Source organism: Euleptes europaea, chromosome 14 (assembly GCF_029931775.1).
Source record: "Euleptes europaea isolate rEulEur1 chromosome 14, rEulEur1.hap1, whole genome shotgun sequence".
Classification (NCBI taxonomy): Eukaryota; Metazoa; Chordata; class Lepidosauria; order Squamata; family Sphaerodactylidae; genus Euleptes; species Euleptes europaea.
Genome location: NC_079325.1, coordinates 22192055 through 22208970, shown reverse-complemented (window position 1 = coordinate 22208970; position 16916 = coordinate 22192055). Strand labels below are relative to the sequence as shown.

The 16916-nt window shown below is 45.1% G+C and overlaps 1 protein-coding gene across 1 annotated transcript; it reads left to right on the top strand.

Moving 5' to 3' along the window:
• The first annotated feature begins 3199 nt into the window (after positions 1-3199).
• LOC130487248 (major prion protein homolog) lies at positions 3200-11949 on the top strand. Its single transcript, XM_056860713.1, has 2 exons — positions 3200-3294; positions 11193-11949. Exon 2 carries the CDS (start codon positions 11203-11205, stop codon positions 11947-11949), a length of 747 nt encoding a protein of 248 aa, XP_056716691.1. The 5' UTR covers positions 3200-3294; positions 11193-11202.
• The last annotated feature ends 4967 nt before the right edge of the window (positions 11950-16916 follow it).

Here is a 16916-nt window from a genome sequence, read left to right as displayed (position 1 = left end):
AGAGCGGCTTACACAGTCTAGAATATAATAAAGACATATAGAATATAAATATAATATTTAGAATAGAATAATAATAGCATTTAATAAAGACATATAGAATATAAATATAATATTTAGAATAGAATAAAGATAGAATATAATTAATAGAATAATAATAGAATTTAATAAAGACATATAGAATATAAATATAATTAGAATAGAATAAAGATAGAATATAATAATAGAATAATAATAGAATTTAATAAAGACATATAGAATATAAATATAATTAGAATAGAATAAAGATGGAATATAATAATAACACAATAATAATAGAATATAATAAAGACATATAGAATATAAATATAATATTTAGAATAGAATAATAATAGATTAATAATAGCATTTAATAAAGACATATAGAATATAAATATAATATTTAGAATAGAATAAAGATAGAATATAATAATAATAGAATAATAATAGAATTTAATAAAGACATATAGAATATAAATATAATTAGAATAGAATAAAGATAGAATATAATAATAGAATAATAATAGAATTTAATAAAGACATATAGAATATAAATATAATTAGAATAGAATAAAGACGGAATATAATAACACAATAATAATAGAATAGAATAAAGACATATAGAATATAAATATAATATTTAGAATAGAATAAAGACAGAATATAATAATAATAACAATAATAATAGAATATAATAAAGACATATAGAATATAAATATAATATTTATATTTTTCTAGAGTATAAATAAAGACCCGTTTAACAATATAATTTAAAATGCAGTTTGAAATGGCCCAGCAACTGGGGTTGCCAACTGCCAGGTAGTAGCAGGAGATCTCCTGCTATTTCAACTGATCTCCAGCTGGTAGAGATCGGTTCCCCCTAGAGGAAATGGCCGCTTTGGCCATTGGACTATGGCATTGAAGTCCCTTCCCAAACCCCGCCCTCCTCAGGCTCTGCCCCCCAAAACCTCCTGCCGGTGGTGAAGAGGGACCTGGCAACCCTACCAATAATGCTCCTCAATGGCGCTAAAACTACAGAAATAGCAGTCTGCAGGCGGCAGGTGAATCTAACCACCCCCTAAGTTGGTATAGAAGGGGTGGTGCTCAGCAGCGAGGAAGGGGGGAAAGAACTAGGGAGGCCAGTAATTAATCTGTCAGCAATGCTGATTCTGTGACCTTAGGCAGATGATGAGAGGGAGGGCATCTTGGCCATCTTCTGGGCATGGAGTATGGGTCACTGGGGGTGTGGGGGGGAGGAGAGATAGTTTGGAATTTCCTGCATTGTGCAGGGGGTTGGACTAGATGACCCTGGTGGTCCCTTCCAATTCTATGGTTCAAAGGAGGCGACATGGAGCCTGGCGGGGAGGCTGGGTTCCTGTGGCAGTTCGGGTAAGACGACCATTGGAGCCACGGAAGATCTGGGGAAGCAGAGCTGATGCTCTATGAGGAGCATCGTTTATGCATGGGATGTTTGGCCTTGGATTTGCCACTCTTTAGATGTATATTTTTCCCCATCCGAATTCTCAAAACTCAACAATAAGCCCCCATGCAGAGTTTTCAGAATGGGGGAAATGTGCATCTAGAGAGCGGCAAATCCAAGGCCACACCTCGCATGCATAAATGGCCGAAGGTCCATCACCGTGATCTGGGACAGAAAGCTTGGGGGATCCTGCCCGAGACACAGTTAACACAACGCTTAGCATCAATGGAGTGTTTTCTGTAATGGGAGCGCTTCACCCACAGTATGTGGTTGCGGTCCTTACAACTGTCTAGTGAGGTAGGTCTTCGGTATTCTCTTCATATCTCCGGGGAAAGGCAATGCCAAAGCAAAGTGCCTTGGATGAGAATACCTCTGCGTAGGATGGGGCTTTTAGTTTGTGGCAGAAGGAGATTTTGAGCTGGGGGCCTCCCATAGCTTATTCTCCTAGCTTCTACGCCATGCCAGTTCCAATAACAGTAGCATTGCTAAGAGACGCTGGCCTGCAAACTCCATGCGTTTGTGGGAAAACACACTGTAGATCTTGGAAACGCCTTTTTTGTCAAGCTAGATGGTGCAAAATGTTAAGATCTATCATATAAATGAAGTGGGACAAATGTCTTCTAATAGATTAGGTATATGGACTCCCCATGGAGGAGCTTGTCCTTTGTCTCCCCCCCCCCTTAAAAAAATCCATGTTTAATTCCTCTCTTACCGATGGCAGAAAAAACTATTAGGATTTTGCTTTGAATTCCCGTAATCTGAGGTTGGTTTAAAATATTTCTATCCTGCCCTCTCAGTTGAAAAGTCCCCAAAGCAGCTTGCAATAATTAAAATATTAAAAACAGTAAAATAGGAACTGAAAGACTTAGTGGCTATATAAAGGCTTCTAATAAGAGGAACGGTGCTCCTTATGAAAAGAAGAAGCTCAAGAATAGCATTTGTGAATAAAAAATACAGATTAAAGTATCTTGTTAGGTTGAGCCGGGTAACCATTTTCTCTGGTTAACATAATTGCTCCTTTTTTACACCTCCGGCAGAGTCCTGCCTTGGGAAAAGCGTGCAAATGATCATATCTGCATAATACATTGTATGCTTTTTAAGGCAAGCAGTCTTGCCTTCATTCAAACATGCCTGTCCTGCTTTTGAGGATTATGTAACAACCTTAGATGCCGTGGTGCCCTGTACATTCCGTCCCTCCGTACATCCCGTCCCTCGGCAAAGAAAAGCAGGTTAAGGAATGCTGATTGGGATGGTTATGTTGCACCCCGAAATCTTGTGGAGAAGAAACGATCAAATAACCCTCTAGGGCAGGGCGGTTGCCAGCAATAGCTCCTAACACAATAAACCAGCTTGCATGAATGGTGCCACAGTATTCTTTGTTACGTATCGTGCGGGCATTCTGTATCATAACAGAGATCTGCATCTGTACAGGCGTGTGAAATACACACACACACAGTAGTTTTCATCACTATGGGTATGACCGGCCAGACCAAGCGGCAGCTACACAGTTCACGTGAAAGACACATAGTTCCAAGCCAGAAACCGAGTGTATTATTTAACACATCCATAGCAACCTGGTGTAGAAAATGGAGTCCTCCCCTCCCAGCCTGCCAACGCGTGATGCTTCCCTCGAGAACGCCTCTCTCTCGACTTCGCTAGAACTCTCTCTCGCACGCTCTCCGGTGATTACAAATCCACTGCCTTTGAAATAGGGTCAAAAGCATTAATCAGATTGATCCGTTTGGTCTGCGTCAGAAAGAGCTAGAGTTCAACGAGCGTCATCTGCTAACAGATCTCTGGTAATGGGTGGGGGGACCATTCTCGATTTGTCATCCTTGTGGTTCTGGTGGCCACCTGAACTAGCAGGACCAGCAGTCTGACTCAGGGATAAGGTAGCTTTATATGGCTGATCAGAACTGTCCAGCTTGGCAGGGTGTTTGGAGACGTTCCTGTCCATGATCTCTGTGCATCGCGTGAGTCTCCAAGGAATGGATAATTTCTTTCTTAACTAGCCAGTCCGGTCACAAGCTGTAATTGAATGGTTGGTACAACTGATCGGCAATGCTTTAAATAGGGATTAAAATGTGCCACCCCATCCCCCACCTGAGGCTGATGAGCAAAGGAGCAGAGGAATCACACCGTACAAGCCGTACAGACATATGGTCTCCTTTCTCTCTGAGCCAGATTTGATTCAAAAGCAGAAATACTCAAAGGAGGCTATTTTTTCAATGACAGCATGCTGGGGTGTTGTTTTTTTGCACACAGGATGAAAACATTGTGGCTCCCCTTGAAAACTAAGAGCCCCTCTAATTTAAGGTGACATCAACTCCACTGAAATCCATTTCCACACATAGAATCATAGAGTTGGAGGGGGCCATACAGGCCATTGAGTCCGACCCCCTGCTTAATGTAGGATCAGCCTAGAGCATCCCTGACAAGTGCTTGTCCAGCCTCTGCTTAACGACTGCCAGTGAGGGGGAGCTCACCACTTCCCTAGGTAGCTGATTCCACTGTCGAACAACTCTTACTGTAAACAATTTTTCCCCCTAATATCCAGCCGGTCCCTTTCCGCCCGCAATTTAAACCCATTATTCTGTTAACCTTTGATTTTTCACAGCACTGGTAAGCTGTGAGTTTACATATTCCTTATCGCATTTGATATTCACTGCTATATCTAATACAAGGATGCGCACAGTGACTCGGGAATTGCATGTGGCTCTTCTGAGCACCATTGTCCAATGTAACACCTACCCCATGTTTCAGGAATTTGGGCAAGGCCCTTGCTTGGTGGGACTTGTGGTTGGCAGGTAGTTCCTCCCTTGAATCAGCCGCTGCCAGAGGAATGGGTAAGCTGTTAGCCTCCCTGATATTCAGGCCTCATGCCAGGGATGGAAGTAAATGTGGCTTTTTTGGTTGATGGTAATTGCGAATGTAGGTCTCCATAAGCAGCAGAGTGACTACCACTGATCTAATAGTCAAGTGGTTGACCTCTATGCCAGGCAGCAAAATTGGGCCACTCACAGACAAGGTAGGCATCCCCACGTACACAGAAAATACTACTTTGTAAATCAACCAAAAGAGAAGGGGTAAACACCCCAAACCCTAAGGACCAAATAGACTGCAGAAAGCATGGAAAGTTGAGAGTGGTGGAGAAATCAGTTCATGAGAATTTAAAAAGGAGGGGTTTATAGAATCAAAGAGGGCAAGTTTTAGAGGTGTGGAAAGAACCCCTTATTGTTCACCAGTCCCGTGTTTATTGTTGTTACAGCCAATGGCAGGCCCCAGTTTATCTATAGATCTAATGCCCGCATGTCAACCCTCGCTGCGGATACTTAAATCCACAGATGGGGGCACACAGCTCCAAACAGATTTTTCTGCAGATTTAGGGGACCCCTTAGGTCTGCAGAAGAATCTGAAATTAAAAGGGGGGGGTTAAATCCCCCTGATTTTTAAGAAAGCATTGTCTGTGCATGTGCAGACAACACTGTTTAGTGTCAAAATGGGAGGGGGGGGTGGGGAGAATAGCTGCCTTGGCTGGTGAGCCCACTGATCGGGACTGGGGTGGGTGGCGAGCCCGCAGCAGGAAGGTAGTTCTGCATAGCATTGCACTATGAGTCATTTTCCCAAGAATTATAAATTAATTTTAACAGTTCTTTCCATGATATGTTTTTCTTATACAGCTTATTTATAAGCTCCATAATTTGCTTATGTGTTTTGCTTATGTGTTAAGATTTATTACTATTGATAATGGTATTTCTGTACCGCTTTAGAATGTTAAAACTGTATTAAAAAGCTACTCTTTAGTTGAAAACAAGAACCCTCTTCTTAGCTTATGAAAGGGATCGGATCTTAAAATATTTTTGTATGTCAGACTGCACTTCAGGAAATGGTTGTTGGTCTAAGGTGTCCAGCCAGCATATGTGTGTGCTGTGTACCCATCATGTGCTTTTAGCCTGTCCAAAAATAGAGCGTATCCATCAGAGCTATTTTTAACGACGCTGCCTTCATGGATGTTCTAAATCAGCTGCCTTCAGAAGAGGGGGTGATAGGGAACCTTGCTGAAAATGAAAACTGGAGCCCAGTTTTAAAAGTTAGTCCGGATGCTCTAAGCTTCAGGGATATGAAGAACATCCCTGCTGGATCACATCTCATCCGGAGCCCTACTTCTCACGGTCATCAGCCAGATGTTCCCAGAAGGTCTACTGCCAGGACATGAGGCCAAAGCCTGCTCCTGTTGTTATCCCCACCAGGAGCTGATGATCATAGGTAAAAGGTAAAGGTAGTCCCCTGAGCAAGCACCAGGTCATTACTGACTCATGGGGTGACGTCGTATCCCGACATTTAAAAGGCAGACTAGATTTACGGGGTGGTTTCCCATTGCCTTCCCTAGTCATCTAGACTTTACCCCCAGCAAGCTGGGTACTCATTTTACCAACCTTGGAAGGATGAAAGGCTGAGTCAGCCTTGAGCTGGCTACCTGAAACCTACTTCCGTCGAGATCAAACTCAGGCCGTGAGCAGAGCTTTTGACTGCAGTACTGCAGCTTACCACACTGCTTTTCAGTATGGAGATTCTATTTGGATATCAGCCCTGACCTGGATGGCCCAGGCTAGCCTGATCTCGTCAGATCTCAGAAGCTAAGCAGGGTCAGCCCTGATTAGTATTTGGATGGGAGACCACCAGGGAATACCAGGGTTGCTGTGCAGAGGAAGGCACTGGCAAACCACCTCTGTTAGTCTCTTGCCCTGAAAACCCCAAAAGGGGTCGCCATAAGTCGGCTGCGACTTGAAGGCACTTTACACACACACACACACATTTGGAATATCATTGTGCCAGGGGGTGGTGGAGACAACACCGCACCCTCCTCTTTCTCAGCCCCCCACAGGGCCAAGCGCAGCAGCCATCAGGCCCAGTGGGGTGATGCGCCTCATAAAGAGCTGCACACCAGCCCGCTGATCAGTGGTGGCCGGCCCCTTTACGACTCAGGCACACACACACACACCGACAACTTGCCCTTTGATAGCCAACTGCCTGACAAATCAGCTGTTGGGACGCTCCGCCCTGGCTAGGCCTAAAAAGGTTTGCGGGCAGGGTTGCCAACCTCCAGGTGGTGGCTGGTGATCTCCCTCTATTACAACTGATCTCTAAATCTGTTCCCTTGGAGAAAATGGCCGCTTTGGAAGGTGGACTCTATGGCATTTTACGCCATTGAAGCCCCTCCCCAAACCCTTCCCTCAGGCACCACCCCCAAAATCTCCATGTATTTCCCAACCGGAGCTGGCAACCCTACTTGAGGGAGGAGGCCAAGAACGACAGACCAGCTCTGGCTCCCAGCTCAGAAGGGAGTAGAGCTAGGGGAGCGAAGGTGGATTAGGGTGGTACCCAACTCTGAGGCCAAAGGGGTAACAGAAGGTCAGAGGCTGGTGCATGATGGCTGGGGCTGGGATTCCTGCACATGGTTTATTACCGTTCATGGTCCATTCCTCTCGGGATTTGTCCTTTTAAAGCCTTTGTGTATAGTGGAACCCTGAGTGCAATAGGCTTGCATGCAGAGGTCATTTGCAGGGAAGAACCCAGGTCAGTTACGCAACTGCATGGACAACTTCTGGAAAGCGAAAATCCCATTTGAAAGGTTTTATGTGGCGATCCACTTAAGGAGGTGTGTGTTGATACCAGTTTAGAAATGCCCTGTTTTTCAAAGGGGTATTTGGGTTCTTAAGCCCTCACAATTTATGCTGACTTTATAGTGCCGTTGTCTGTGCTGCATAATAACACGGCGAGAAGCAGTGCCTAAGATTTCTTCTTCTGCTACGGCAGTCACAGCATCGAGCAGTTCATATAGAAGAAAAAGAGTTGGTTTTGATATGCCGACTTCCTCTACCGTTTAAGGGAGACTCAAGCCGGCTTACAATCACCTTCCCTTCCCCTCCCCACAACAGACACCCTGTGAGGTAGGTGGGGCTGAAAGAGCTCTAACAAAGCTGTAACTTGCCCATGGTCACCAAGCTGGCTTCGTGTGCAGGAGTGGGGAAACAAATCCAGCTCACCAGATTAGCCTCCACCACTTGTGGAGGAGTGGGGAATCAAACCCGGTTCTCCAGATCAGAGCCCACCGCTCCAAACCACCACTCTTAACCACTACACCACGCTGGCTCTACTGTGCATGAAAAAAGCCAGGCCCTTTCATTGTGTAAACGTTCAAGCCCGGTTTGAGAGCAAACAAGGCACAACCTGTTTTCAGGCACAGCAACATTATTTTGATTTGCTGCTTCTGCACGTTTTCTTTGTAGGGCTGGTCCTTGCAGCCAAAGTTTTCCATCATGGCAGAAGGCATGATTCTGGGGGAGGGAACCGGGCGTCTGTTTTTCCTCAAGTTGATGACTTGCTTTACTGGGGGGGTGGAGGGGAGCCACAAAAAGGTGACAGGGCTCTATCACAGAGCCAAAATGAACCGCGTTCCGATATCAGAAGGATTTTAGAAACTGAAAAATGTTAAATAAAATGATGGCTCCTTCCCAGCCTTTTACTGAGTTAGTTATTCTGAAAATGTGTATGCTGCGTCTCCAGAAACCTGGCCTGCCTGCAGTTTGTTCTGAGAACTCACGCAGAAGCCATTTTTACTAAAACAGGGTGAGGTCTTGAGCAGCTTCTGATCACGATGGGCTGAAGGAGCCAGCGAGGGGAGTAGGCATGCTGTGTTGGGTGGCTGCTTCCCCCCACCACATGGGGGGGCATGGCCTTAGGTTAGCCAGCATGGTGTAGTGGTTAAGAGTGGCAGTTTGGAGCGGTGGGCTCTAATCTGGAGAACCGGGGTTGATTCCCCACTCCTCCACATGAGCGGTGGACTCTAATCTGGCGAACTGGGTTGGTTTCCCCACTCCTATACAGGAAGCCAGCTGGGTGACCTTGGGCTAGTCACAGCTGTCTTAGAACTCTCTCAGCCCCACCTACCTGATGGTGTCTGTCGTGGGGAAGGGAAGGTGATTGTAAGCCGCTTTGAGACTCCTTACAGGTAGGGTAAAGGTCCCCTGTGCAAGTACCGGGTCATTCCTGACCCATGGGGTGACGTCACATCCCGACGTTTCCAAGGCAGACTTTGTTTGCGGGGTGGTTTGCCAGTGCCTTCCCCAATCATCTTCCCTTTACCCCCAGCAAGCTGGGTACTCATTTTACCGACCTCAGAAGGATGGAAGGCTGAGTCAACCTTGAGCCGGCTACCTGAAACCGACTCCTGTCGGGATCGAACTCAGGTCGTGAGCAGAGCTTTTGACTGCAGTACTGCAGCTTAACACTCAGCGCCACGGGGCTCCTAAAAGCAGGGTATAAAAACCAACTCTTCTCCTCCTCTCCCCAGTCAGGGTCAGAGACAAAATAAAGTAGTACAAATCCAGAGCCACCAGACATTTTGATTGCCACAAGCTAAGGGCTAAACGAGATGGGACAGTGTTCTTGTGGTAGCCATGAGGACAGCGTTGCCATTTTAAAGTGATTTTCAAATGCTGCAATCCTGATCAGGCCTGCAGCGCGGTGGGCTGAAGGGCTCTTGTTCCCACACCCCCATGTTTTCTCAGGGGCCAAAACACCCCCACACACACACACAGCTGTTTCAGCACTTGAAAAGGCACTGGCGGGGAGGGCACTGCTCTGCAGGCCTCATCAGGATCGGGTCCTCGTGGCATTTTAAAATTACGTTAAAATTCCAACGGCGTCCTCCTGGCAGCCACGAGGGCACTTTTGCATCTAGTTTGGTCCTTAAGTGGTTTTTGGAAGGGGAAGGACCTGAGTCTCTTTTCAGAGTGTGATTCAAGCTATCTTTAAAATTCAAGCTGATAGGAAGAAAGTAGATTCCTTTAAAATGTAGTGTTGGAGAAGAGTGTTCCGGATACCGTGGACTGCCACAAAAACAAACCAGTGGGTTCTAGATCAAATCAAGCCTGAACTGACCCTAGAATGACTAAACTGAGGCTTTTGGCCACATTACGAGAAGGCAAGAGTCACTAGAAAAGACAGTCATGCTAGGAAAAGTTGAGGGCAGCAGGAAAAGAGGAAGACCCAACAAGAGATGGATGGACTCAATAAAGGAAGCCACAGCCCTCAGTTTGCAAGACCTGAGCAAGGCTGTCAAAAGTAGAACATTTTGGAGGACTTTGATTCATAGGGTCACCATGAGTTGGAAGCGACTTGACGGCACTTAACACACACACACACACACATTAGGTGAGAATGGTTGCCTGGCGAGGCCTGGCTGAGCAATCTCCATCAGTCTGTACAGAAGGAGCTGCTGCCGGGAAGCTACAATCAAATAATAAGTGTTTAATTCCCGCATTTGCTAATAGCACAATATTAGGTGGCAACTCCCTGGTGTTGGGAGATGCTTAAGGAACTGCGATTCTTGGAACTGCGATTCTTGTAAGGCACGGATAAATGCTCCCCACCCAGTTTTCAGTGTCTGCCGATGGTCTTGTGATGGGAGCGGAGAGCCAGCAAGGCCTAGTGGTTAGAGAGGTGGGCTAGCTTCTGGGAGACCCAGGTTCGAATCCCCCTACTCTGCCATGGAAGCTCACTTGGGTGTCCTTGGTGCCAGTTGCTCTCTCTCAGTGTAATCTACCTCACTGGGTTGTTGTGAAGATAAAATCATGGAGGGGGGAAACAGTGCTGTAAGCTGCTTTGAGCCCCCATTTTAGGGGGAAATGGAGTACAAATATCTAAAATAAATAGATATAACACACAGCACACGCCACCAATGTCACCCCTCCCCTTTTTCTCCCCAGTTCCAGCTTTGAAGGGGCTGTGACTCAGTGGTAGAGCATCTCCTTGGCATGCAGAAGGTCCCAGGTTCAATCCCCGGCATCTCCAGTTAAAGGGACCAGGCAAGTAGGTGATGTGAAAGACCTCTGCCTGAGACCCTGGAGTGCCGCTGCCGGTCTGAGTAGACAATACTGACTTTGATGGACCAAGGGTCTGATTCAGTATAAGGCAGCTTCATGTGTTCATGTGGGAGTAGCTCAAGGGATTTTCCTGAAGCGGTCTATTTATTCCTGATAATGAGCATCCTTCCTGCATATTGTTCATTCTGCCCAATGTATATTGCACATTATATAGTAGACCTTTGGAGTCCCTGGCTCTAAAGGTGTTGAACGGTCACCTCTGAATACCAATGCTAGGAGGTGACATAGAAGGGAAGAACTTCGCCTCTTTCCCCAGTTTGTTAAAATCCCCAAATGCATAAGAATTAATTTCCTTCATTTTCCCCTTTTAAGCTGAGCATTGTAGGTGCTGTGAAACACAGGCAGGATGCTGCTGCAGTCTTGTTTGTGGGCTTCCTAGAGGCAGCTGGAAGGGAGGAAATGTGGCTCCCCCCTCCCTGCATGAGTGGAAAGGAGCTATGGGGGGAGTTTGAACAAAGCAAAGGGGGGGAAGATATTAAAATTAAAAGTATGAAAATTAAAGATATGTACTCTTCATTTACTGTTTTCATTTATGCTTGGTTTGCATGTACCGCTGTTTGATCATTGTTTCCAGAGATAGCATGACTGTCACTTCTGGTACTTGCCTGGAGTAAGGTACAGAAGAATCATTTTGGAAAGCCCGTTGTCACCTGCTTACAAGAGTCAGTTTTGCCCTGTGCATGTCATAAAAATTAGGCGATTGTTGTTGTTTTCCCCCTAACCAGAATCCTACTTTGTTTTGTTTGCAGATTAACCATCATGAAAAAATTCCTGGTGACCTGCTGGCTAGCAATTTTCCTTATTCTGCTGCAAACCGATGTCTCCTTTTCTAAAAAAGGAAAGAACAAACCCGGTGGTGGCTGGAATACTGGAGGCCATCGTCAGCCTGGTGGTTATCCACAGCAGCCTGGCAATCCTGGTTACCCACGCAACCCTGGTTATCCTCAAAACCCTGGGTATCCACAAAACCCTGGTTATCCCAGGAACCCTGGCTACCCACAAAACCCTGGCTACCCTGGAGGAGGCTACCCTGGGGGAGGCGGCGGGGGCCAATACAGCAACAAGCCCTGGAAACCTAAGCCACCCAAACCCAAGATGAAACATATGGCAGGAGCAGCGTTGGGAGGTGCCGCAGTGGGTGCGGTCGGCGGCTACCTCTTAGGCAGCGCCATGTCCAATATGAACTTCCGTTTCAACAACCGCGACGAGGAGCGGTGGTGGAATGAGAACCGAGATCGTTATACTGACCGCGTGTACCACCCACGGTATGATCCGTCCATGTCACAGGATACCTTTGTGAGAGATTGCGTCAACATCACCGTGAAAGAGTATACCGACTCCGCTGGGAACCAGACGGCCGACGAGATGGAGACGAAAGTCGTGACCCGAGTGGTCCGCGAAATGTGCACGGAGCAGTACCGCTTGGTGTCGGGCGTTGCCGTGCTTCTCGCTAACGCTTCCCTGCTTTTGATCATCACTTCTGTCATGTGTTACCTGATACACTGAGGCAGCCGTGATGAAGCCTCCACCTTGTTATTGGTCTCACCAGGAAGGAATCAGATTTCTGTACAAGCGAACGGAGAACATATTCTGGCTTCTGCGCCTCTTTGACGAGAGCGTCTGTAGGAGCTGTTGCATCTACTGAGCATTAATGAACATACACACTGCCAAGCGTAAATCCTCCTTTTAGAGCTGTCTTTGATTCTGTATCTCGTGGAGCAAAATAGCTGATAAGGACAGAGATCAAGGCGTTATTTTTTAAGGGGCGGGGAATGCATTGTATCCAGCCATCATCAGAGCTAATGGAGCTTAATATAACACAATGGCAACATAACAACCCTTTCTTTCTAATGTATCCCCATTACTTGTGCTTCTCACTGAAATTTTACTAGCATTTTGAGCATCTCTTGTAGTGCAAAATACAGTTTCATTTTATTAATACAACAAGCTGATTTCTAGAGGAGGAAAGCATTTTCCAGTTTGTCAGTGGCGTCCCTGAGAATGACCTCTGATGTTACTTAGTACAGGGAGGGTCGGCAGAAACCATAGATGTCCCTCCACACTGAATTCCAAGGTGGAATTTTCACACTCGCATGTTGAAATATGCAAACTGAAAAAAGCACAGTCATAAACTGACTCGAGAAACTGCCTCAGGGCAGAAGGAGGAATATTGAATAAATAATACGTGAAGCCATTTTGATGCTCCCATTCTCTGCTGGTCAAATGATTGCACCTCAATGAATCTGATGCTCCCATTTTTGCTCAAATTGTGGAAATAGTCCTGTTACGTTAACAGCAAGGAGGCAAAACGTGTTTGGGGTTTCAGGGACCAGGGTGCCCTTCCACAAAGACATGTCCTAGAAGAAGAAGAGTTGGTTTTTGTTTGTTTTTTTAATTGTATGTTATTAAGGATGCAGAAGGTTAAAAAGGTAGGGAAAGGCAGGGTATTGACAAAACAGAAGAAAAAAACATACATTCTTGCTCATATGAAAAATTAACCGAACAGGCTACCTAAAGATTATTGTCTCTCTCAAATTGGCTATCATCTTAATACGAATAAACGAGAAGAGTTGGTTTTTATATGCTGACTTTCTCTACCGCTTAAGGAGGAATCAAACCGGCTTGCAATCACCTTCCCTTCCCCACAACAGACACCCTGTAAGGTAGGTGGGGTTGAGAGAGCTCTAAGAGAGCTGTGACTAGCCCAAGGTCACCCAGCTGGCTCCATGTGTAGGAGTGGGAAACCAGATTAGCCTCCGCCACTCATGTGGAGGAGTGGGGAATCAAAACCTGTTCTCCAGATCAGACTCCACCACTCCAAACCACCGCCCTTAACCACTACACTACGCTGGCTTGTACACACCTGGTTTCATGCTTTAGCAAACATGGCTGCCAGTTGGAAAGGTGGGTATCTTGGTGGGGCCCATGCAAGTGCAACGGGACGCTTGAGGATTCGGCAGCCATGTTCAGCCATGAACAACAGAGGCCATGTCTGTAAGCACAGCTGTTCCCTCCACATACTCATGAGCCAAATCATCTCAAAAGGTTAAATGGCACTGTCTAAGTCAGGCAGAGCTGATTGCGTGTCATGGGAGTGGACCACAGAAGAATCCTTGTCCAATGAGCTCGTGTCGCTAGTGCCAGTGGTTACAAAATCTCTCTTGTTGCTTTTCATGAATATGGACATAAATGAAAATTCTTTTCATTAAAGAGGAATTATCAACCATTAATGGCTTCTGGCATGTTCTCTTTCCCTTTGCTTACAGAGTAAGCCGTTTGCAAAAAGGTGCTTAACTGCTTTTGGCATAACAGTTTACTATGTACCACAATCCCGAGCAATTTTGCTCAGAAATTAATCCCGTGGAGTTCTGTGGGACTCTCTCCTAAGTAAGAATGCACAGATGGGATCGTGGCCTTCAGCTATGAATGGATCTCTGGAAATGGCTAATGCTTGGGGCAGGTGACCGTGGACCCATGAGAAGATTGCTCCTGATTTGGCTGCTCCCCCATGATGTTCCTGCCACATCCCCTCTCTGCCAACCCCTGATTTGTGCAAGGTCCTTTGTACTGGCCTACACTGCTGGACTAGTGTTCATGAGCACCATGTGGCGCCTGTGCAGCAGTACAAATAGTCCTCCTGTTCAGGAGAGTCCTTGAACCTGATCTTTTGGTCCTTTTGATGTGTACCATAGAGTATAGTATCTGACTTGTTAGGAGCACATTAAACAATTGGATGTATACGATTCAGTAATTAGCCGTATTTAACCTTAAGACAGCAGTCAAGTGGAAGTCTACATTTTGGATTGTACTAATTCTGTCTATTCTACCGCTTATGGCCTCTTGTATTTATAGGTGGGTCCATCCGTTCTTGCTAATGTATATTTCAGTTGACTCACTGATGACACTGTTTGTATGAAAGTAGAGGGCTTTTTTTCATGCATAGTCTCAGTGTAAAGTATGTACAGTTGTGCTTCAGAATATAGCTAATATTTTTTGTATCTTTTGGCAAAACTGCTGGCTGATGGTTGCCCAAAGCCAGTTTTCAATATTGCTGCTTTGAGGACACTGGTAGAGGTTTCTACCAGAACAATAGGAAAAAGGACATACGAAATAAATAAATCTGAGCAATTTGTCTGTCCCGTGCGATGAGAGCATTTTGTAACTTTGTAATTTGGCATGTGCTTAATTTTGATTTTCAGAATCCTTTTTTTTAAATAAAAAAAAGTTATTGGATATATCTATATAAATAAATAAAGCACGCCAAAGGCCCCAACACGTTTCTCTGTGGGTTTGTTATAAACAATGTGCTGATTGTTTAGAATGGTTCTCATGTGTTTACTCCAAGACGGCCTTTGCTTTCTCTGGGAGTAATTTTTTTTCTTTCTCTGGTAAACCAATGGCTGAATGAAAGGAAGGCTAGGTTGCAGCTGTCTCTATGGTCAGACACATGCCATACACAGCAACCTTGCTGGCGTTGAATGGGTCTTGCTATTCTCAGTGCCTGGAAGGGAAAGATCCTGGAAACTGCGTGTATGCTATCCTGATGTAAAGTATTTATACCCTGCCTCACCCAGTGCTTTTGAAGTAATCCAAGAGAGGACTTACTTAGTCACGGTGCTAACATAAGGGCTGCCAGGCCAACTTTTATGGCAGGAGGTCTTCCTACCCACCACCACACCAAGCCGTGGCAGAGGAATAATTTAAAGAGTGTTAGAATCCTGTGCACTGCTACATCACTTCTAGGGCAAACCCAGAAATGGCATAGGGTAGCTCTAGGAATTGCCAGAAGCTCTATGGTAACCACAGAGGCTTCCAGTGAGTCCTAGAGCTATCCTACATCATTTCCGGGTTTCCCTTGGAAGTGATGGAGGAGCACCCAGGACGCCATGCCCCCCATGTCCCTGCTTCCACTGATTACTGGACATGACCTAGCCAACCCTAGTCAACATGGAACTCCCTCCCCAGGGATATTTGTTCTCTTCTATCACTGTCTTCTGCCAACAGGTGAAGACCTTTTTGTTGGGTCTGGCATTCCGTCAGTGGTCCCTCCTTCCTGCCCTCTGTTTTGCTTTGCTGTCTTCTTTTATATAGGCATTTAACTCTAGTTTTTAATGGGATTTGTGGTGTATTTTTTATATTATTATTCTGTCTTAATTGTCAGCTGCCTCGGTAGCGCTGTTTGGACAAAGGCAGGATATATATGTTGTAAATAATTAAAATAAGTAGTTTCCATACCAAGGTTTAAAACCTAATTAATCATTTGCAAATAAAAAGATAAACTGGCCTATAATTAAAACAAGAAACCCAGGTGTTAGAGGTAATGAACAGTTTTTTCAAACTCGTTCATGAACCAATGAATAAATCATGGAACCCCGTCCCAAGTACAACGAAGAACCCATGAGAGCTAAGCCAGCGTCTCCAAAGAGGGCATGAAAGTCAGTGGAGAGAAGCAGTTCAAAATCAAGCAACCGTCAGGGGAGACTACCAACAAGACAATAACATCAACAAAAATTAAAATTAGCAAAAGGCATAATAGACCATGCAAACGTTATCTTCCATGGAATGCAAGGTGACGTAGCTACAATTCTGTGGCTACCTTCAATAAGGTAAATATGGCAAAATTCATTAATACATAAGAGGTCAACTTCTGAATTTAATGAAAAATGGAGTATGTTTTTTAATTACATAGCTAAGAAATAGAAGTCAAAATTACGGCTGCTTAACAGCAGCAAATGGATACGATACAAAAATACAATGATGATATAGAGAAGTCAAAGAATTTAATAAGTACAATTTTAAGTAAGCTCCAAGATAATGTAATGATCTCGTTGAATATGTTGTTATGGTAAACATTAGTATTGTATTTGTAATGTTGGGGAAATAAATTATTTTTAAAAAAGAACTGCTTAGTTTTAGCAAGGTGTACTGGTTGGAGGGAGGGAAGGCAGCATGGTATAGCCTGATCTTGTCAGATCTCAGAAGCTAAGCAGGGTCAGCCCTGATTAGTATTTGGATGGGAGACCACCAAGGAATACCAAGGTTGCTATGCGGAGGAAGACACTGGCAAACCACCTCTGTTAGTCTCTTGCCTTGAAAACCCAATAAGGGGGTGCCATAAGTCAGCTGCGACTTGATGGCACTTTACACACACACAATGGTTGGAGAGTAAGACTAGGATCTGGGAGGCCCAGTTTTGATTGCCATTGTATCATGGAAGCTCGCTGGGTAACCTTGGGCCAGTCACAAAACCTCCGCCTGACCTTCCTCACAAGCTGCTGTGATGATAAAATGGAGGAAAGGAGAATGATGTAAACACTTGGGGTCTCCATTGCAGGGAGGGGTGTATAAACGTCTAAAAAAATAATAAATTGGTTACACGGTTACACAGCCCGGATAACCTACAAGAACCAATGAACTCTGACCGTGAAAGCCTTCGACAAAATAATAAATTGTATGCTTTTACACCATACCCT